Source organism: Vicugna pacos, chromosome 10 (genome assembly GCF_048564905.1).
Source record: "Vicugna pacos chromosome 10, VicPac4, whole genome shotgun sequence".
Taxonomy (NCBI): Eukaryota; Metazoa; Chordata; class Mammalia; order Artiodactyla; family Camelidae; genus Vicugna; species Vicugna pacos.
The window spans coordinates 52749970-52773558 of NC_132996.1; the positions used below are offsets into that span (position 1 = coordinate 52749970).

General features: G+C 47.8%; 1 protein-coding gene across 3 annotated transcripts in view; it reads left to right on the plus strand.

Annotated features, from left to right (window-relative positions):
• The window catches only part of LDLRAD3 (low density lipoprotein receptor class A domain containing 3), a 226021-nt gene extending 202707 nt beyond the window's left edge, over positions 1-23314 (plus strand). For all 3 annotated transcript variants that reach the window (XM_072969791.1, XM_072969792.1, XM_072969793.1), the window contains exons 5-6: positions 18411-18756; positions 20509-23314. In XM_072969791.1, the coding sequence (XP_072825892.1) occupies positions 18411-18756; positions 20509-20746 (584 nt within the window). In that variant the 3' untranslated portion in view covers positions 20747-23314. The remainder of the gene's footprint in view (positions 1-18410; positions 18757-20508) is intronic.
• Positions 23315-23589: the final 275 nt, after the last annotated feature.

Sequence of the window (23589 nt, forward strand, 5' to 3'; positions counted from 1 at the left end):
TTTCCTGTCTGCAGTGGGTGCAGCTGCATTACCGGGACTGCCACATTTGGGATGTTAGAGTAACTTCCCAAAGAGACTGTTCACTGGATAAAAGCAACTAGCGTTCCTCCTAGCACATTGCTAATTACAGTGTTGGATTCAGAGTTAGACCTGTGTGGCCAGTCAATGTTTTTAGACTTTGTGAGCCCTAGAGTCACTTGTCAGAACCCTGAAACTCAGCCTCACGAAAGCAGGTGTAGACAGGACATAAATGAACAGCTGTGGCCATGTTCCAATAAAACTTTATTTATAAAAACAGGCAGTGGGCCCAGACTTCACTGACCCCTGGGCTAAAGCATGGGGTGCCAGAAGGTAAATTGTTCAAGATCGGGTTGTGGAAGAGTCAAGGGCCCCATCAGAGTGGCCTGTCCAGGCCATTGTTAGGAGGTTGGATTTTGAGTACAATGAACAGCATCGTATTTGCTTCCTAAAAAGAGCCTTCTCGACACTGTGCAGAAGTTGGATTGGAGGGGAGCAAGACTGGAAACTGGGAGGCCAGCTAGGAAGTTCTTGTGATAATCCATGCAACAGAGGATGATATCTTGTTCCAAAGTTTAGAAGCAGAATAAGCAAGACCTGCCCTTGGACGTGAGTTGGCCATGAATGGAAAAGGATTGGATGTGAGTGGAAAAGAAGAGGCAGGGGCAGGGCTGACGCTGGGACTTCCAGCTCTAGGGTGGCTGGGGATGCCATTGTGGGGCCAGTATTGACGATATTTGTTTTCTCAGCTCCGCACTAATGAGATTTTATTTGCAATGAGAATGGTTTGCCTGTAGTAGACTTTTCCTCTCCCCGGTTTTTAGGGTTAGCGTTTCCCTGCAGTGCTGTTTTTTGTGATTCAGTGGTGCTCACAGACTGATCCGAGCATCGCCGCTCCTTGCATCTCACGTGAGTGAGCAGTATTCCTCTCTGGCCGCTGACGCTGCAGGCTCACTAAACCAATGTATTGCAACTCGCCAAGCCTTATTACCAGACCAGAAATCAACTGACCATCCAGTTCAAAGAATGTCTGCTAAGCATTTAATTTTGCAGCTCCCACCAACCACTCCAGGTAAATAGACACAGTAAAGCGATAGAAATAGTCATTCTGTAAAGCCCTCCTTGTTCAGCAAATTCCCGGAGGCACGTGTATCCATTTTAAGCATATTGCCTGCAGGAGCGGCCCAAGTTGTCTCAGGCGGGAGCCGGGGTTGGCTGAAGCCACTCTGTGCACAAGCGCCAGGGGCCCTGGAGTTCTCCCCTTTGATGGTTAGAGCGATTAGAACATTGATCCCAGCGCTTGAGCTCATTACCACGGCGCACGCCCCTCCCCTGGCGACTCCCGTGGGCTTTTGCTTCTCGTGTTCTGCAGAAGAGGACAGACGTAGCGTAGAACTACCGTCCCCTGCTCACTGCACTCTTCTCTTGACCTTTGTTAAGCTGTTACACAGTTGAGCAGAGTTCGAAAACAGCCACCCGGGCCCTGGCTCCCAATTACTTTCATCACTGTTTTGGTAGCAATCTGAATTCCTATTTCTTTTTTAGAAATGCCCTTTTCTACCTTAAATAGCCAATTAAGTTCCTTACTCTCCAGCCAATTGTGTAATACTGCCCTGGGCCTATTTCTTAGCAAAGAGGCCGTTAACCACCACCTTACCTGCTTCTCATTGGTGCCCCTCCTCATCAGAGGCAGAGAGCAGCTCTGAGGATGTGCAACAGCTCTTGGCAGTCTTCTAAGAGCTTGGATCCTTGAGGGCTGTCCTCCATACCAAGCCACCCTCCTCCAGGTGAGCAGCTTGTAAATTAGGGGCTGCTGATAAGAGCTGGCTATCTCAATAGCACTTACTGAAAATGCAGGGCCTTTCAGGGATGCTTCCTGTCCCCTCTGCCAAAGGGTGTGCAAATGTGAGGGCGAGGAGGACGAGAACCCCTGGGGTCTCTTGGCATAAGAGCCACTAAAATTCCCAGGGACATGTCCGCTCATTCTGTCTCCAGCCTTAGAACTTTCTCATCTCTTTTTCCTCTCCCATTTTGAATTTAATCTTATGGTGCATGTCTCCTGGCTCTCGATGGTCTTAGGGACCTAGTTCCCTCCTGGCAGATGGATCCCTGTCTAATTTCCCTCTGGCTCCAGGCCAGGATGCCTCCTGCTGTGGCCCGTCTGAAGCTGGGCAGGCTGGCAGCAAGGATTTTCCCATCACCCTCCTTTTGGTTAATTTTAGAAACTTGCGTTGCTATGGTAATGGTTCAGTAGGGTTTTTGTGGTTCTCTTTTGATTCAGTCATTTGCCGGTCTGCCCTTTAAATTAAACTTTTTCAATCCACATCTAAATTGGGACAGGAGATGTGCTTGGAATAGAGATCCACAAAGGCGCAGCAGCCCCATGGGATGTTCTTTTTAAAAAACAGGGAAAAGCCGGGTGGATGCAGGGATGCCCTTGGCTTAACAATGGCGAGGACAGTTCCTGGAAGCTTCCCTGCTTGAGAGAACGTGGCTGCAGGCTGGCAGAGGTGATCCTCGGGGAGCCTGGGGAGAAGCGGGGCCCCAGGGCCTCTCCCACATGAGCGTCCTGGGGTCAGGTCTCTGCCGTTTTGCTTCTGGAGTCCCAGCACCAAGCGCGAGGCCCCGCCCTCCATCTGGGCTCCCTAAGTGATAAATGAACGTGCCCCTAGCCAGACATCCCTCCTTAACTCTCAACACAACCCTCGGAAGCCACAGCCTCCCTGTCCGTAAAATTCCAACTTTCCTCCCACCTGCCTCTGGGTGGTGCTTCCTCTTCTCTGCCAGTGAGCTCAGGTGTGAAGAAATCAGAGTCTTTGCACAGATAAGAGGAAATCACAGAAGCCAGCTCACGATCAGTTCACTCAGCTTAGATTTAAAACAGTAGTCTTTAGTGGGGAATGTGAACAGCTCACTGGTAGAGCGTGTGCTTAGCATGCACAAGGTCCTGGGTTCAGTCCCCAGTACCTTCATGTAAAAATCAAAAACAAAAAAACAATAAATAAATAAAACAGCAGTCTTTAGTGTTCATGTCAACTCTGGTGGGGTAAGGTTTTCATCCCCATGTTACAGAGGCTTAGAAAGGTGCGGTAAGTCGCCCAGCATCACTCACGGGGTCTGTGGCTGAACCAGAACTCTGAGCCCGTCCATCGGACTCCCAAGTAGGCTGACCGTCGTGCACGCCGCCTCTTTTTCACTGGCTGGAGCTACCTGCATTCGTACCTACATCTCACTTCCCTCCGTGAACTGTCAGGTACCTGATAACATTAGCCGACTCACCACCCCAAGGCGGGACTTCACCTGCATCAGCTCTAAGCCCCACAGAGATGCTGCAAGCTGAGTGTTTGTTGCCCTTACTTTATAAATGGGAAGAGTGAGCAATAGACTTGCCCAGGGTGTCACAGGGACTGAAGCAAAAGTGGGATTGGGGCCAGACCCAGGGGCATGGGTCGGATAGCCTGTGAGAAACTGAATACACAGATAGACAATGGCCAGACAGACCACACTTAAAAGCAGAACTCTGACCCACAACCTCCAGCAACCAGCCCGGGAAGCCAGTCACCCCATAACAATGGGCCCAAAACACCCAAGACTTGATTAGTAACTGATAGTTTTCCAAATTTTTGTCCCTACTTCCAGCTTAGCAGCAACCAGAGAAAGCCAAATGTACTCACATCCGATGCCCTGCTTCTAGTCAGCCCCGCTCCAGCTTCCCTGGCCAGCAGTCTCCTGTCAGAGCACACCCCGATCATCCCCTTTTACCCACTGGAAAGCTTCCCACTCCTCTGCCTGCCTTGGAGTCTCTGCCAAAACGCAGGTGTTGGAGGCTGACTCCCTTGCAACTGCGGGCTCTGAATAAATAGCCTTGGCTTTTCTCATATGGTTGGGTTGGTTCATTTCTCCATCAGGGTGAAGTGGGCGTGGGTGCCTGCGCAGAGGGAGGGCCATGGGCGTTCACTGCAGCACTGGTCAGCCCGGGGCCAGAGGGCAGTGGGTCACCCATCTACCACCCAAGCCACCTGCCTCCTGCGTGTTGTCAAACGTGTATAAAGCAGGATGTCACTGGGGTCCAGCAGAGGGAAGGGCAGTGTGTGAGGGTAGCAGTGAAAGGAACCATTTCATTCCAACAGTGGGGACAGTGGAAGACATCATGAAAGCGGTGGCCTTCGAGCAAAGGCTGGGAGGAGGGTAGGGTGTGCCAGGCTGAGACGGGGAGGGAGGGTGAAGGCCGCGGCCCAGGAGCAGGGGGCCCTGCACTGATGCTCCCAGTTGACCAGTCTCCACCCTCCTCCTCCACCCGACATGCACCACGGACCATGCATTAGCTGGGCCTTCTTCCGCTCCGGCTTCCGGAGGGTTTGGCCAGTAAGAAGCACCAGCAGGAGGTTGGAGGTGGAAAGAGAAAAGGTCAGAATTGCTGTTCCCCAGGACCCCGTCTGCAGGCTGCAGGTTGGCAGCAGATGCATTCCTCCCCCAAAGATCTCGGGTCTCACCTGATTCTAGAAGCCACATCCTCACTCCTTCGGGCCTGAGGCTGCAAACAGCTTCCCACCGTCCCTTCATTAAACCCTTCCTGTCTTCCCTTTGAAACCGAGAGGCTGTGAGAGCCAGCTTTCGCGGGTGGTAGGCACTAGGCTGGAAATTGCAGGTGTGTCTGCAGAACCTGGAGTCCCTCATTCTAGCGGGCATGGCCAGCACGCGGGACAGCAGGGACAGGGGAGCAGTAAGAACAGTGGAGGAGAGGGACAGAGCCACAGGGTGCAGAGCTCTGCGTATCAGCATCAGGAGTTGGGACCTTACCCTTAGGAAGTAGGAAATTCAGAAAGGGCTGGGAGTCGGGGCCGAGTCAGGTCAAGTCTGCAGGTTCCCACGGGGTCGGCCTGCCTGGCCGGGACTGAGCCTCGTCTCAGCCATGGCGGGGGAGGATGCTGCGTGTACTGGGTCCACGTCCCAGCGCTGTGAGGTGGTGGGTCTTGAGGTGGTTCTGGAAAAAGGTTACATTGCTCCCACTTAATTTGTGAGAAGGAAGATTCTAGAAGGGTGGGATGTGGTTTTTTTGTTTTGTTTTGTTTTTTACAGCAAACCTGAGTCTCCTCTGCAGTCCCAAGCTCAGCCAGCTGCCCATCAAGTAACAGTAAGAACCTTTCAGCCACGGGGGCAGTTTCACATTCCCCAGAGCAGACGGCCTCCGCTGACTTGATGAGTGGGACCTGTCCTCAGACCATGTCTGTCTCCAGTCAGACTGGGCTCTGTCACTTCCTGACTGTGTGAACCTGGGGCAAGTCACCTTGCTTCTCTGAGACTTACTTTTCTCACTGGGAGCTGACTGAGATCATGGCACAAAGCATGTCGGGCGCTTAGTCTCACGTGAAAGATACACATGGGTGCAGCACCCTGAGACTGAGACTTAACAGAGCCACAGAGTTAGAGGCCCTCTGCCACTTCCCCAGCACGTCTTTACAGAGCACCATGCTGGGTGCTGGGGATACAGTGACAAGTGAGCAGAATCTGGCTCACACAGAGTTATGTACCCACAGGAGAGAGGTGATTTGATACAGATACAATGAACAGATGGTCATTGCTGTGAAGGTAGATGAAGCAGGATAGGGGACGGGGAGGGATGGCAGTGGCCCCAGAAGCCAGCCGGTAACACTGACCTAGGAGCAGAGACTTGGGTGGGATGGGGTGTACGTGATGCAGATGCCGGGGGAGCAGCGGGCACAGCAAGGGCAAAGGCCCTGGGGCAGGCGCGTGCTTGGCATGTTCTGAAACCGCAGCAAGGAGGCCAGCAGGTCTGCCACAGAAGGACCCAGAGAGGGCAAGAATGAGGGTCAGAGTGGTAACAGAGGCAAGATTACTAGGACCAGGAGGTCCCTGGTGAGAACTTTGAGGTTTTATACTGAGTATGTGGGAAGCCACTAGGGCGTTGAGCAGGGGAGTGACATAAGCAAATGGATTAAAGTTTTAGAAAGAGCGTCCTGCAGCTAAGTGGGAGGAGATGGTAGAGAGCAAGGGTGGGGGCAGGGCAGAGGTGGTAGGCCGGGATGAGGGTGGCAGTGGTGGAGGGTATGAGACGGGGGCACTAGGACCCAGGCTGGTTTGCAAGCCCTGCTTGGGGTCAGGTGTGTTTTGAGCTCCCCTTTGAGGACTCTGTCCTGCCAGCACTGAGACCGGAGTGTAAGACCCTAGTGTGTGCAAACAAATAGCCCTTACCCCCAGGGTGCAGGGACCCAGATCATCATGTTAAAATTGTCTGAAACCTCCAGAAGCCACACATTTGTTCCTGGTCCATAAAATTCCCCCTTGGGAGTCCCGCGTGTAATGCTTCTGTTATCAGCCGTTTCTCCTAAATTATTCAGAAAGTTTTCTGCACTCAGAAGCTCCCAGTGTGCACGCTCAGCATCTCCCTGGGTAATAAGGTTTAACAGATGTAGCACCGAGGAACTGATTATGCAGACTGTGACAAACTCGCGGGTTGGAGAACAGACTCAGGGCAGCCTTGGGCTCTTGGTGCATTTGAACAGGATCAGCTCCTGCCGACTCAGTCTTGTCAGGTGTCAAGATGGCAGGGGGTCAGACAACCCTTCCAGTGGATGGAACCTCTCATTTCACATGGAGGAGCTACTCCTGGTGCCTGGCAGACTTCAGTCAGTGATGGTTATGCTGGAGCATAACTGGTGTGGCCCGGGAGGCAGGTGCCACTGCTGCCCAGAGGGAGAGCAGCGCTAGGCCGTCACTTCTCAGCTTCTGCTTCTTCAGTTGGCAGCTGCAACCACATTGCTTCCTCCAACAACATGCCCAAAAGCCAGAGATGCCCCTGTGATTAGTGAAAAGACAGCTTCCGGAATGTTGGGAATGTGATTATTTGGAATATGAGGTATGTTCTGTCCATCTCAACAAAGCACCAAGGTTGGTGAAATAGCCACGTCCTCTCAGGAAGCATCACAGTGTATGTTTACCTAGTAAAGGCTCTGAAAAATCCTGTAATGATAGCTGTCACTAGGGTTTGTTGAGTATTTACTGTATGTCAAAGTCCCAAACACTTTTAATGTATTTTCTCTTTTTATCCATAAAACAACTCTGTGGGGTGAATTCTGCTATTACCCTGTCACAGATGACGATTTTGAGGCACAGAGAGGTTAAGTAACTTGTCCTAGGTCACACAGCTAGTGTTAGTGACACTTACTAGTCACACTTACAGTGACAAAGCCAAAGATTGAATTTAAACCATTTAGTTTCAGAGTCTGCACTCTGAATGGCTGCAAAGAAAGTGGTTTAATTTGTCTAATCCACTTTTTTTCTATTGTAATTTTTTTCATACCGCTTTGACCAAGGTACTCTTTTTCACGAAATACCTCTTGCCATCTCACAGAAGACATTTCAGAGTATATTGATCAGGGTATAAGATTGAGACTACATTAGAGTTACTGGAGAAAGGAGTCCATTGCACAAGCAGTAAGGTGGGGTGACAGCTGAACGGAATAAGGGGCAAGGGGGAGGGGAGGGCACAGAGAACTACCTGAGATGGTGTGGTAGCTTCTGGCATCAGACTCCTGGGCACAAATACTAGTTGTATCACCTGTTTGCTGCGTGACCCTCAGTAAGTTACTTAACCTCTCTGAGCTTGAGTTTCCTTGTCTGTAAAATAGGGTTGCTGTAAGGGTGAAGTGAAATCGAGCCTACAGATGAAGGTTAGCAGCAGGGGGCCCCATTCTGACTCCTTGGCTTCAAGGTTGCCCTCCTCTTCTTAGTCAGTGTTTGACTTTCTGTAAATGAAGAGATTGTGGATGACCACGTTTCAAAGTCAGTTTACCGATGTCAAAAAATACTTGTGAGATACCTACTGTATTTACAAGGTGGCATTTGGCCCTGAGTAGGACTCTGGGAAGGAGAGAACCTAGCCTCTGCCCACCAGAAACTCCTCTTTGTGGTGGGAGACAGGTGGGAACATGAAAGAAAGTCATGGGGGAAGAGCAGGGATTCTGGAAGCAGACTGGCTGGGTTCTTCCCGGTTCCTGCACTCGCTCGCTCTGATACTTACTGTCAATGATAACCGAGGTGCACGGAGGACGTGCGCAAGTGGCTTCACCCATTTCCTCATCTGTGAAGTAATCTACCTCATAGTGTGGTGTATTCGTTCCCCAGGGCTGCCAGAGCAAATTGCTACCCTCTTGGTGGCTTAACACAACAGAAATTTATTCTCTCCCAATTCTGGCGACCAGAACTCCGAAAGGCAGGTACTGGCAGGGCTGGTTCTTTGTGGGCTCTGAGGGACAGTCACGTCCCTCTCCTGGCTTCCGGTGGCTGCGTCCCCAGCTTGGGGGCTGCAAGACTCCAGTCTCTGCCTCCGTCTCCGCGTGGCCTTTTCCCTTGTTTGTTTCTGAGTCTTCTCCTCTGTCTCTCATAGGGGTTCTTATCACCTAATTCATGTCAAGATCTTTACCTTAATGATATTGCAGAGATCCTTATTCCACACAGGGTCACATTCTCAGGTTCCTGATGGACAAATCTTTGGTGGGCGGACACCATTTACTCACTACACATGGTGTAAGAATGACAAAATCAGGGTTCACGTAAGATACTGCTGATAGGATGAGCACGCAATGATATGTTTTTTTCTTTTTGTTTCTGAGTTCAAAGCAAATATGGGTGGTGGTTGTTAGTATTATTTGTATTATTATTGAGTTCACATCAGGAGTTGGGGGTACAGGTCACAAAGCAAAGAATGTTTTATACTCCAGCTCCGGACTTCTCTCCCCTCTGGGAGACGGTGCTGGGAAGCCAAGGCGGGGAAGACCACATAGTCTGAATGCGTGGCTGGGGAGGGTGATGTGAGGGTCCTGGATCTGAAGAATTTTACAAGAACAGCACAGAGCTGGGTCAAGTTCCAGCTGATGAGAGAACTGCAGAAGGGTTAGAGATAAAGAGGCTCAAGACAGTAAGACCCACAAGGAAGTTTCTCTTCCTGGTCTGGGTCTGGATCTGGCTGTGCTGATGGAGACCAGGAGCAGAGACCAGAGATGCCCTGCACAGCAGCAGTTGAGCACACTTGGTGGCTCTGCATGGACAGGGGAAAGGAGAGAGTTCAAGACAGCCCTGAGTGTTCAAAGTCCGGAAACCAGATGGCCAGGGAGACAACCAGCCTCTAGCAGTCCGTCCTAAGAAATCGTCGTACCAGTGACCACAGACTTGTTTTTTAAACCTCTGTGTTGGGCACTGACTCTAGGAGGGTAGACAGGCAAGCCTGGCTGTCCCCTCATGGTTCTTACGGTCAGGGTGGAATGATGTTGTAGCATTGTTTGTCATAGTGAAAGAAAAGAGAGGAAAAAAAGGAGCAATCAAAATGTACATCAGTAGGGGCTGGTTAAGTAAATTGTGATACACCTATAGGGTGGGAGTCTACACAGCTCCCCCTTTTTTTTTAATTGAAATATAGTCAGTTTACAACGTTGTGTCAATTTCTGGTGTACAGCATAATGTTTCAGTCATACATGTACATACATTAATTCGTTTTCAGATTTGTTTTCATTATAGGTCACTACAAGATATTAAATATAGTTCCCTGTGCTATACAGTAGAAACGTGTTGTTTATTCTATATATAGTAGTTAGTATCTGCAAATCTCAAACTCCCAATTTTTCCCTTCCCACCCTGTTTCCCCTCTGGTAACCATAAATTTGTTTTCTACGTCTGTGAGTCTCCTTCTGTTTTGTAAATAAGTTCATTTGTGTCTTTTTTTTTTAGATTCCATATATAAGTGACATCATACAGTATTTCTCTTTCTCTTTCTGGCTTACTTCACTTATGATGATGATCTCCAGGTCCATCCATGTTGCTACAAATGGCATTATTGTATTCTTCTTTATGGCTGAGTAGTATTCCATTGTATAAATAAACCACAACTTCTCTATCCAGTCTTCTGTCGATGGACATTTAGGTTGTTTCCATGTCTTGGCCATTGTAAATAGTGCTACATAGCTCCTCTTTAACAAAGGCATGCATGGGTTAGGAAAGATGTCCATTTGCAGAAATACCTGTATAGCAAGAAGAAAATATATGTGTGTGTGTGTGTGTGCGTCCGTGCGTGTGTGTACACAGAGAAGAGTTCTGAGGGATCCCCACTTTGGGTCAACAAACTAAGGCCAGTGGGTTGAATCTGACCTGCTGCCTCGTTTTTGTTTGGTTGGTTTTTTTAATCTTCCATTTTATGCAACACAACAGTTTTTGAAGCAATGTCTAGATGACTTCTAAAAATACTTTTTGATCTATAAAAATAGAGTTATATGGTTATTCAGGCTTAGTGGAGATATTCAGGCATTCTTACACATAGAAGATCTCAAGAAATAAAATCTTCCTGAAACTGAATTAAAAGGACACGTACAATGAAATCAATTATAAACTATAATCATTGTTTTCTCTGCCTTAACTGGGAATTTTAATAACTATTATCTCTTCTATTAGAGGATTATTAATCTGAAGTCCATTATTCCTGAAAAAAAATTTGTTTCCTGTTAAATTCTGCTACATGGTCATATACTTACTTACGTGTGTAATACAGCCATAATTCTCAAAATAAGAGAAGATAAACAATGTCTTGGAGAAACTATCATTTCATGGACAGAGAAATAGATGGAGAAGTCTATGAAATGATAGTTTCTCAGTGCTTGGATCTGCTGCCTGTTTTCGTAAATCAAGTTTGGGACACAGATACACTCATTCATTGATGTACGATTTGTAACCGCCTTTGCACTACAAAGGCAGAAGCTGAGTGGTTGCGACTGAAACTCTGCGGTCGACAAAGCATATATTTACTGTCTGACCCTTGACAGAAAAGTTTCCCAACCCCTAATCTACACCAAACTGTGAACTATGTTTTCTTTCCTAGTAGGTGTGTGGAGGGAGGGAGAGGTTGTCTGTTTTGAACATTTCTATATTACTTTAAGTTTTCATTTTAATGTGTTTTTATAATCAGAAATAGAGTTCAGTTTGGAAGAAAAGGAAGCATGCGAGACTCACACTGCCTGATTTTGAGACTTGCTATAAAGCTGTAGTTATCAGCACACTTCCTGGCATGCGGATTGGCATGTAGCTCAATCAAACAAAATAGATCATTTAGAAATAGACCCAGCCGTGTATGCTCAATTGATTTTCAACAAAGTTGCCAAGGTAATTCAGTGGAAAAGGATAGACTTTTCAACAAATGGTACTGGAACAATTGGCTATCCAAAGGGAGGGGGAAGGAGAACATTGAACTTCACCTTGTACCACAAACAGAAATTAACTTGCAGTGGATCATAGATGTAAATGTAAGAGCTAAAGCTATAAGACATCTTCTAGGCAAAGATTTCTTGGATAGAATACAAAAATCACAAAACATAAGAGAAATAATGAATACAATAGACTTCATAAAAAAAACTTGGACACATCTTCAAAAAAGACACTGTAAAGTCAATGAAAAGACAAGCCATAGACTGGGAGGAGATGTTTGCAAAACACAGATCTGGAGAAGACGTGTCTCCCAGAACATCTAAAAGACTCTTACTGCTCAATAATAGGTAGTCAACCCAGTTTTAAAATGGGCAAGAGATTTAAAAAGACGTCTCGCCAAAGAAGATGTACAGATGGCAGATGAGCACATGAACAGATGCTCAACATCATTTGTCAGTGGGAAATGCAACTTAAAACCTCGGTGAGGTACCACTACACACCTATGGGCATGGGTGAAATTGGAAAGGCTAGCTGTGTCATGTGCTTTGAGGATACGGGCGACTGGGGGAAAGCTAAATGCTGTAGCCACCTTGAAGAACAGTGTGATGGTTTTTTTATAAAGTTAAGCACACACCGGGTAGGGGGGTGTATAGCTCAGTGGTAGTGTGTGCTTAGCATGCACCAGGTCCTGGGTTCAATCCCCAGTACCTGCATTAAAAAACAAATAAATAAATAAACCTAATTACCTTCCCCCTCCCCCAAAAAAAGAACAGGAAAAAAAATTTTTAATGTGCAAAATAAGTAAGACAACTCAAAAATATTTTTTTTAATTTAAAAGAAATAAAAGTTAAGCACACACCTCTCATGTGACCCAGCAGCCTTACCCCTCAGTATATACCCAAGAAATAGGACAACCTATGTCAGCACAAAAACCTACACTCCAGAAACTGTAAACAACCACTTACCTCCCTTACCTGGTGGACAAACAACTGTGATGCATCCTTACAACGAATATTGCTCCACAGTGTAAAGAAAGGAAATAGTCTAGGGGTCAGAGAAACATGGGTGAATCTCAGCAGCTTTATGCCACGTGAAAGAAGCCACACACAATAGGCTACTGGCTGTATGATTCCCTTGCCTGACTTTCTGGAAGAGTTGAATCTCTTTGCACAGAAAGCAGATCAGTGGTTCCCAGTGGCTGGAAAGCTTTGACAGCTTGTTTGTGATGGTGGTTATGCAGCGGCTGCATTTGGTTACACCTCATCTAACTACATTTTAAAAGGGTACGTTTTAGGGTGTGCCAATTACACCTCAATAAACCTGACTTTTTAAAATATTTAATCTGGAGAAAAGTTTTAAAGTAAATTTTTTTTAAAAGGCAGTTAGCTGAGTGTTCGGGAGAATGAGGAGGTGTCAGTTTGAATTGGGCAGAGAACATTCCAGGGCAAGAATTCTGGACTCCATAGGTCAGGCTGGAGGCACCGGTGCTGTCCTCGGGGAGGGCTCTCAGTGCTGAAACATGAGCCCCCCAGGAGCCTCACACTGCAGGGAGAGGAGGAAGGGAAACAGCCAAGAAACCTAGACGCCCCATCAGTCCAGGCAAAGCCAGAGGAAGAGACAATAAGCTTATTTTTTGACTGGATAATACAGTACAAATAATACAAAGCAGAAAAGCATAAACAATGAAAAGTGCATCTCCCTCTCGCCTCCCTTCCCTCCTGGGGGCTACCAGGGGTACAGTTCTGTGTGTCCTCCTAGAAGTATGCAAAACATTCTCTACTGGACTTTTGTTTTCACTTGCTGTGATATCTTTCAGTTCATTTCACATCAGTATATATAGAACTGCCCTAGTGTGTTTTTAAATAGGTGTGGTACTGTGGGGTATACCAGTTTTATTTAGCGGGGCTGCAACTGAGAAATATTTAGATCTTTTCTGATATATTTGCTATTGTGGACGATGCTCCAGTGAATACTTTTTTAAAGAGCTATTTCTTGTTTGTGTGAATATATCTCTTAGATTCCTACTAGTGGGATGGCTGGGTCAAAGGATGTATGCGTTTGTTATTTTGATCTATGTTATTAACCCTGGGTTGGACCAGTTTACCCTCCCACCAGCCATGCATGGATAATAAATAATGCCTAGTCTCCCAAGACCTGGCCCACAGAATGTGAACTCAGACTTCACCTCTGCCAGTCTGAGAGGTGACTCGTGTGTCCTGTAAGGAACTTAGTTTTGCATCTGGAGGAGGGAATTGTTTCAGAAGCAAAAACTCCCCAAGTCCCAAGTGCCAGCTGCTTGTCGACCCTCCATGAGTCCAGATCGCACCTCTGTGTGAATTAGAAAAAGGCCCTCCCCCACAGGACGTTGACCATCTGCTCGAAAACCATCATGATAACTACACACATCTGTGGTGACTCGGAGGCGACAAGCAGCCCTGGAGTCGTGGGAGGACAGCCCGCTCCGCCATGAGCGGCCCCCAGAGCCCCGGAAGCCTTGAGAGCACAGTGGTCCCTGGTAGTAACCGGACTGCCTGGAATTCACTCAGTCAAAGCCGCAGATACAGAGCAGCAATTCAGGCTGTTTGACAGTGGATCTCGAGGGCACTTGCTGGAGGGACGGCCTGGATAAGTGGGAGCTTCGTTATCCATGGTTTATGCACTTGGAACTCAGGTCCCAGGCAACTCTGATATTAGTGATTTGGCCAGTGGGCTCATTAAGCTCTTAAGAAAAGTGAGTCTAGTTAATGAATTAATGCAAGATGACATTTTACACACAGAGCAGAAAAGAGACCACGCACCACTGAGTTATGTAACATCATAATTTCTCGAGCAAATGTGATCGGCGCCCTTGCCTGCCAGAGTGGGCCGACCTCCCGCTCTCGGAGGCGTGAGTGAGACTCAGATCCAGAGGCATTTTCCGCCCCATTCATTAAGAGCTGCCTCTTGGATTCTTAAAACCTCCAGTGGTTATGTGGCAGTTAGTGTTTTGCAATCTCTGGGCCCATTTGTTCTCCTTGTGAAAATCCGTCCACTTTTTTCTTTTAAGAGATACATCTCCCTGGAAAGGAATGCACTCAGTTCTTCTCCTCTCCCTGACTCTGCCCCCTAAAAGGGGGCTCTCCCCGCCTGTACCTCTGGTCCAGAGGAGTTGGTGAGGACAATGGAGAGGATGAACAGGAAGAATTAGCATGAACTAGGCTGGGGTGATAAAGAATCCTGGAGGTGGGTACTGGTGATGGTTGCACAACCATGTGAATGGACTTCATGTGGCTGACCTGCACACCCAGAAATGGTTAAAGTGGTAAATTTTGTGTTACATGTCTATTTTACCACAATGAAAAAAGAAAAGAGAATCCTCTTGCGCTGTTGGGTAGGAATGCCAATCGGTGTTTTCACTATGGAAAATAGTATGGAGATTTCTCAGAAAATTAAGAAGAGAATTCCACTTCTGGGTATTTATCCAAAGAATACAAAAACACACTAATTCAAAAAGATATATGCATCCCTATGTTTATTGCAGCATTATTTACAGTAGGCAAGATGTGGAAATGACCCAAGTGCCCATCAACAGATGAATGGATAAAGAAGATGTGATACATGTACCCACACACACACACACAATGGAATATTACTCAGCCATAAAAAGATGAATTTTTCCATTTGCTACAACATACATGTACAACCCCATGAGGGTATTGTGCTAAGTCAGATGGAGAAAGACAAATACCATATGACTTCACTCATATGTGGAATGTAAAATACAAAGCAAACAAAATACGTAGATGCAAAGAACAGAGTCGGGGGGAGAAATGGATAAAGGGGGTCAGCTGTATGGTGACAGATGGAAAATGAATTTTTGGTGGTGAGCACACTGTAGCATATATAGAAGCTGAAATATAATATTGTACACCTGAAACACATATTGTTGGAAACCAAGGTTTCTTCAATACGAGAAAGGAAGAAAGAGGGAAAGAGGGAGGAAGGGAGGGAGGGAGGAAGGATGAAAGGAAAGAAGGAAGAGAGGGAGGGAGGGAGGATTAGTATGAACTGAGTACAGACCCTTGCCGGGCCCTTTGCTCTCAGCACTTTGTGTGCATAGTGTGTTTTAACTACCCGGCCCCCTTCCCCTATAATCCCAGGAGGTGGCTACTTACTCAGCACCACTGCCGTTTTGAAGAAGAGGCATCTGAGGCTCATGAAAGTTAAATAATTTGCTTGCACTGCTGCTGGAAGCGATGGTCCCAGGATTCGACCCCTCAACTCTTGCTGGAGATGCTAAACCTAAGAGGCTCTTTTCCTTTGAGCCTGAATTCTGTAACACGCACACACAGCTTTTAATTATTTAAATAAGCTGAGAGCAGGCAGAACTCCAGCAGAACCCCTGAGTGACAGCTAATTGTCTCCAGAAAAACCCAGCACTGCCTTTCTCCCATAACCGTCTGCAGCACACTTCTGCGTCTCGTCTGGGATCTCATTTACCTCTTTCTCATCATTGCAACAGTGACCAACGGGAACTTGGAGAGTCTTCATAACTTTCGGTCCAGGTTTGAGTGTGACTGGAAAGAAAAGTAACACAAAGCCTGCAGCTTGAGGGGAAAGATCTTTTTTTGTCTCAGAGTAGGATTATTTGGAGAATCGGGAACTATTTATATCAGGAAAGCAGAGGAAATCGTGTGTTTCATAGCACATGGGTTTTTTAAAAGATTTTTACTGAAGTGTAGTTGATTTACGATGTTGTATTAGTTTCAGGTGTACAGCAAAGTGATTCAGTTATATATATATACATATATCTCCTTTTTCAGATTCTTTTCTATTATAGGTTATTATAAGATATTAAGTGTAGTTCCCTGTGCTATACAGTAGGACCTTGTTGCTTATCTGTTTTATATATAGTAGTGCATATATGTTAATCCCAAACTCCTAATTTATCTCTCCCCAGCCCCACTTTTCCCTTTGATAACCATAAGATAGTTTTCTATGTTTGTGAGTTTGTGTCTGTTTTGTAAGTTCATTTGTATCATTTTTAAGATTCTGCCTATAAGTGATACCATATGACATTTGTTCTTCTCTGACTTACTTCACTTAGTATGATCATCTCTGGATCCATCTGCATTGCTGCAAATGGCATTATTTCATTTGTTTTCATGGCTGAGTAATATTCCATTATGTACATATCCCACATCTTCTTTATCCAGTCCTCTGTCAACAGACACAGGTTGCTTCCGTGTCTTGGCTATTGTAAATAGCATAGCACATGGATTTTGAAGGAGAAACATCTGGGTTCTAGTTCTGACTCCTCTGTGTGGTTCTTATGTGCACTGAGACGTTAATTCACGTCTGAAGCAATTTGCTCAACTGAAAAACAGGAATAATAAACTAACCAGAACATCTACCTTAGTAGGGTGTGTGAACACACAGATTTTTTTCATTGAGTTGTGTGTATTTATTGAGTGCTGACTATGGGCCAGACACCGTCCTACGCTGGAGACCGTGATGAACAGAGCAGGTGCACTTCTAGTGATGAGGGACGAGGGAAGGCTTAGCCCAGCCCAGGACCCAGGGCCCGCTGCCACTGCTCTGCCTCACGTCTACACGCTGGCCGCTGTGGACCCACTAAAACCTCCTTGCTGCTTCCGAGGTTGAAGGAACACAGGGGTGGCCACAGGCTGGCTCACTTCGGCTGCGTGTAGATTATTCTTCGAGCTGGGCCACAGCGGTGGGGAGTTTGTGGCTCTTCTGTAAAGGAGAGGAGTCCCCCACTTTCAACAAGGAGGGGCCGCTCTGGTTTCCAGGCCAGCCTGGACCTGAGCACGGCTTCTAGGTGTGTCCTGCTGACTGGGAAGCCCCTTGCCAGAGTGTCTGGGTGCGGCTCATTAGTACATGTGGAGGCACTGGCAAGCTGAGGGCTGGGACGGGTACCAGGCTTCCGTCCGAGGGTCCGAGGAAATGCCCGCCGATCGCCTAGCCCGCCTTGTTAGGGGGCTGCCGGGCAGAGTGTTAGGGGCGCAGCTCTGAGTCAGACCACTGGGCCCAAGTGAGGCGCGGCTCCTTACCTCCTAACCCTGTGACCCTGGGAAGGGGATACAGCTTCTCCAGGCTTCCTTTCCTCACCTTAAAAAGAAGGCAGTTACAGTATGTATCTGATGGAGTTGCCAGGAGGCAGGGAGATGTGATAAAGACGTGTCCGTATGTCTCGAACACCCCCAGAGTATCAGCTTTTGTCGTAAGTGCTTGATAATTATTCACTCATTTCATGCTCACAACAGCTCAATGAGGTGGGGACTAATACCATCCCCATTTCACAGATGAGGCAGTTGCAGCACAGAGAGGTTGACCACTTCCCAGAGGGCACACAGCCAGTTAGTTGAGGAGATGGGGTTTGAACCTAGTCTGGCTCCAGAGTCCATGATTTTAGCCTGTGCTGTGCTGAATCTGTCTTGAAATTGTGGCAAAGGGCCTGGGATAAAATGAGGATTTTGCTGACATAACGAACCCCAGGCACACACTAACCAGTGTTCCTCATGTGTGTTATATTATCAATTTCGAGAGAAATACTGATGTCCGCCACAGGAACTATCACTTCAGTTCTCTAGATATTATATTCCCCGGGGCTTTCTTTTAAACAACTTAATTGAGATATAATTGACATAACAGAATGTGCCCACTTTGTACAATTCAGTGAGTTTTAGTAAATGTATCAATTTGTGCAGCCATCACCATATCCAGTTTTAGAGCATTCCCATCAGCCCAGCACGATCCCTGGTGCCCATCCCCAGTGAGTCCCCATCCCCACCCCCAGCCCCAGGCAACCGTTCATTGACTTTCTGTCTCTATAAATTTGCCTCTCCTGGACATTGCATATAAATGGAAACACATAATATGTAGTCTTTTGTGTCTGGCTTATTTTGCTTAGCATAATGTTTTTGCAGTTCATCCATGTCATAGCATGCATCAGTGCTTTCTGTGGCCAAATGATATTCCATTGGATGGCCATCCCGCATTTTGTTTATCCGTTCACCCATCAGTGGACATTTGTGTGGTTTCCACTCTTCAGCTGTGGTGCATCGTGCTGCTACAAAGACCATTGGCGTGTACGTCCTGGGACTGATTTTGAGGCAGATGGGTGAGCCAGCTTGATAACCTCTCTCCTCCTCTCTCCTCCTCTCTCCTCTGGGGTTTCTCAGAACCAGGCAGCGGGCAGGTGTTTGTGACATCGGAGAACCAGCTCGTGTACTACCCCAGCATCACCTACGCCATCATCGGCAGCTCCGTCATCTTCGTGCTGGTGGTGGCCCTGCTGGCGCTGGTCCTGCACCACCAGCGGAAGCGGAACAACCTCATGACGCTGCCGGTGCACCGGCTGCAGCACCCTGTGCTGCTGTCTCGCCTGGTGGTCCTGGACCACCCTCACCGCTGCAATGTCACCTACAACGTCAACAACGGCATCCAGTACGTAGCCAGCCAGGCCGAGCAGAACGCGTCGGAAGTGGGCTCCCCGCCCTCCTACTCAGAGGCCCTGCTGGACCAAAGGTGCGCGCCGGATGGGAGAGACGGCGAGGGGAGGGCATCCCATGCAGGAGTTGAGTATGCATGTGTGCACACACCTGGGCTCCTGGTCTTACCAAGAGCCTGACTTCAGCTGCTGAAGGCAGCAGCAGCATCTGACCTTTACTGAGTCCTTGCAGAACGATTCACATGTATCACCTTAACTTAATCCTCTCAGCGGCTCAGTGAGGGAGTTCCTCTCTTTGCCTTGGTTTCACAGACGAGGAAACTGAGGCTCTGGGATTTTAAGTTCTTCGTCTGAGAACGTACAGATAGATTCCTGGCCAGCTCAGAGCCCTGCTCCTCCCTGGTTACACCTCATAGACACATATTCAGGCCCCTGGCCAGCTCAGGGGCCTCGCCTGCTGCTGCAGAGTAGTGCCCGGTACACAGGAGAGATTTGGTTCCCATTTGAATGAATGAATGGATGAGTGAGTGAGTGAATGAATGTGTGAGTGAATAAGTTCCTTAACTTTGCTTGGCTTCATCTAGAAAATAAGAGGGGTGGGTGTGGAACAGAGCACTCTCAAGCTTTGTCAAGCAGTAGAACCCTCATTACAGGAGGAGCTGTACAAGAACCCCAACATACAAAGTCAAAAAACAGTGTTCTATAGTTGAAGAGGGTTGTGGACCTCAGTCCTGCCAGCTCAGCCTTCCTCTCTGCTTTGGTGACCCCCAGGGCATCCTGGAGAACCCACTCTGAAGTCCCAGGACTAGAGCCACCTAAGTCCCCTCTGGTGCTCAGGGTCCCCTGCCCTGCCAGCCCCCTGCCCCACATCCCTCTTCCGCTGAGCCCCGGACTCACCTGTGTGGCAGGAGGCATTTTGCAGGCGGTGTTCACAGGCTAACAGGGCTCCTCCTTCAACCCTTTCCAGTGGCAGCTCTTGTGTGATTTAATCTTCATTTTTACCTGCTCATGAGAGGTAAACAAAGCTCCAGGGGGCGGTGCTTAAGGACATCTTCCCAAATAAGTGTAAGAACACAAGACCTCACAGTGTAGAGCAAGGGGAACATTGTTGAATCTGGAGACAGAATGTCCAGGTTCAAATCCCAGCACTGCTTCTTACTAGTTGTTCGTGATCCTGGGCAAGCCCTTTCAAGCCCCCTGGCCTCAGTTTCCTCCCCAGTAGGGCTCCCTCCTAGCATGAAATAAGGCAATGGGTGTGACGTAGGTGGCACAGTGCCTGGCTCGCAGTAAGCCATAGCAAACGAGAGTTGGAAAGTAAAATGTCTTTTAGGTTCTTTCACTGTGAGCAAGGTCACTATTCCTCCCTCTGCAGACAGGGAGACTGAGGGTTCGAGAGGATGCCCTCTCACTTACCCAAGTCCTCACAGCCAGGCAGCGCAGGCTTTCAGAAGGAATCCCTGATTCTGTGGACGGTCAGAGGCGCCATCGAAACGCCAGGCTGGCCGCATCCCTGCCAAGCCTCTCAGGACGCGCTGCGGACGGGCTTGGTACCTCCAGCCGAGCCCACCCGAACGATGTGGTTCTGGCGCTGCCCAGTGGGCACAAGCCAGCCAGGGCACACTGACCTTTTTTTCCATTCCCTTTGTCTTGTTGCAAACCACTGGTTTTCGTAGACCTTGGATTGCCTTTCTCCTTGGAGGGGAAATTTCATTCCTGATGTCAGCAGCCTTTCAGAAACAGGCAGCAGTTGGCATTGCTGGCGGTGCCTGGGCTTCTAACGTGTTCTCTTCCCTCTCCTCTCCCACCCCGTCCTGCCTTCTGCTTTGCAGACCCGCATGGTACGACCTCCCTCCGCCACCCTACTCTTCGGACACCGAGTCCCTGAACCAAGCCGACCTGCCCCCTTACCGCTCCCGGTCCGGCAGTGCCGACAGCGCCAGCTCCCAGGCAGCCAGCAGCCTCCTGAGCGTGGAAGACACCCGCCACAGCCCGGGACAGCCCAGCCCGCCGGAGGGCACCACTGAGCCCAGGGACTCCGTGCCCAGCCAGGGCACCGAAGAAGTATAAAACCTAGTTATTCCAAAGTCCATGTGGGTTAATCTGCTCTGACTTGTTACCATCCTAACAACCTGTGCTCGTGGGAAGCTTCTCAGGGTGCCTCAAGGAGCGATTTAGGGTGTCAGCTGTCTCTCCTTTCCTCTCGCCCCCCCCCCCAATTTCAGGGATGTTCTCTGGAGAGCGACCTGGCATTGTTCTGGCCTCTTGGTTGCCAGGATGTATGGTGCATCTTTTCTGGGCACGCTTACTCTGGGGCCCAGGATCGCAGCCTCACTCTCCACATCATTCTTCTGTTACTGTCAGAATCTTGCTGTGTAGGTGGCGTAAATTTGCAAGTGGCAGGCTAGCGCTATATTTATGTAGTCCTTGAGAAAGCAGTGTTTGTGCCATATTGGATGTTTAGAAGGATAGAGGACACTGGACCACATTCTCTGTGGGCTGCTACCTGATATCTCCATTTGGGGATTTGTGTTGGATGATCCTACCAGGAGGCTGTCATTGGATGGCCACCCTGGCGAGAATCCAGCGGGAGCGTCAAAACCCACCTTGCCCTGGGATATACATTTGCTCTCGGGTCAGCAGAGGCAGGTGCCAAAGAAAACTGTTGCCCTGGGTAACGCCCTTCAGAAGTTAGCAGTGTCATTTTGGTTTTCTGAATGACTCTGAAACCATCTACTCTGGAGAGATTCCAGCTTTAAAAATTTCCCTGAGAATCCTCGTTTTGAGAGCTTTCTCCAGCATCTTGTATCATCAGCCTCATCCCAGAATAAGGCAGGGAGTCCTCGTCGTGAGTTTATTCGGGTTCTCAGCTCCTAAAATGCGGCCTGCCAAGAGCATGGGTCTCCTTTGGTCCTCAGTCCTGTCCTTGGTCTCTGGATTGTCACCCTCCCACTTGTGACCTGCCCGTAGCCAAGGGATGAGGACGAAACCTGAGTTGGCCAGACATCTGATCTGGGCCGTTTGTCCCCGTAAACCACGCCAGCCCGCCTCGCCCATTCTTGCAGCTTCATCTGTCACCTCCTAAGTCTCCCTAAGGCTCAGAAGCCGTTTTCCCTGTGCATTTGGCCTTGGGGACACTGTGGTTTCTAACTCATGTGAGAACCTGAGTCAGCACCTTCCACAAGAGCTCTCACTTCCTGGGCTGCCCTCATCCCCTCTTCCTAAGGCCCAGCACCTGGACTTAGAACTAGGGTTAGAGTCAGAGTGAAGATCAGGCCTCTCCGAATATCCCGTAGTTTCTCCTCTGAGAGACACAGACAATAAACAGTTTGGAGTCAAGATTTGCCATTCGGACTTTTTTTTTTTTAAATCTCTTAGAAATGCATTTGAAACAGTGTGTTTGTTTTTTCCCTTCTAGTTAAGGGACTATTTATATGTGTATAGGAAAGCTGTCTTTTGTTTGTTTGTTTTTCCATTAGCGAGGTCCAAACAAAGATGCAGACGGAGATCACGCCTTTGTCCCGCTGAGCGCTGATAACAGGTTCCCCCAGACGGACCTGTGTGCCAGGCGTCTGTGTGTTGTTGCACTTTGAGTTATTATTTATCGAGTTCTTGAGGGCTGCAGAAAGAGGGGCGCCTTTCTCCCTCGGTTCACAGACTCTGTGTTTACGCTAGCTTTCCTCTTTCTCTGTGCCCTGCCAGCCACAGCACCTACCCCCTCGGGAAGTCATGGGTAGGAATGTAGGCGTTATTTGGCAAGAAGCCACACTGACTCCCGGCGGGGACAAAACTGGAACCAGGTGGAGCCACTTCGGGCCGCTGTCACCCATGCAGGGCTGCTTTCCACGTGTCCAGTAACCCCTCTGATGCTAATTCAGATGGAGCCTGCAGGAGAGGGGAGGAAGTGTCATTCAATGATCCTGTTCTGTAGACTTTTTTTTTTCTTTAACCAAATTCAAAGTATGTTACAAAAAAGCTAGCCACTTGGTGTTTTTTTTTTTTAAGTCAAGAAAAGGAACCTAGTTGCTGACATCTTTCATTTTGAAAATCACGAGATGTTTTCTGAGTAATCCGATGAAGGAAGAACTTTTGATGGGAGCCGGAGCACGTTAGGAACGCCGGCTGAATGTTTCATCTCCTGTGAGTCAGAATGGCTTCGTTGCTTCCTTTGGTGGGTCCCTGCTTCTTTCTGGTGGAAGTTGTTGAGAGGAAAGGATTCTAATTTCAGTTAATTGTGCAGTGAACTAATCTCACACACTTTTCAGCTTCCAGGCAGCTTAGAAAAGACAAATGGTCTTAGTAGATAAGGAGAGCCTCTTAATGTTGTTTTTTAAAACAAACACAGGGACATTTTTATTATGGATTTGATTTTTTTTAATGGTTGTTTTTAAAAAGATATAAATAGGACACCAAAGCTGTAGGGTTTTTGTTTGGTTTGTTTTTTTCCCTCTACTCAAGATAGCAAATAAGTGGCCAGCAGTATTTTTTAACTCATTCCAACCAGGATTATTTTTTAATACGTTGCCTAAGTCTCTGCCAACCAGAAAACCTGCTCTGCTTTCTTTTCTCAAATGAGATCAACGAGTCCTTTTCATTTTAGCATTAAAATCGATCCACTGTGCTCAATCGCTCATCACCTGTCTTCAACTCCCTTGACATTGAAATTGACATTTTAAAAACATGCAACTAAGTGGTAAATAAATAGTGTGTGATGTTCAGAGTTGATGTAAACTGGAAAGGTTGTATGTGGTTGCTTTTGGGGTTTTGATTAGGTTTTGGTTTTGTTTTGTTTTTTTTAATTTTATACTTTCAAATAAACTTGCAGTTTCATTCTTTCTGTTGTGGTTCTTAACCCACTTCTCTATGGTGATATAAAGAGCGGACAGCCACGTTTGTCGTGGTTTCTGCAATGG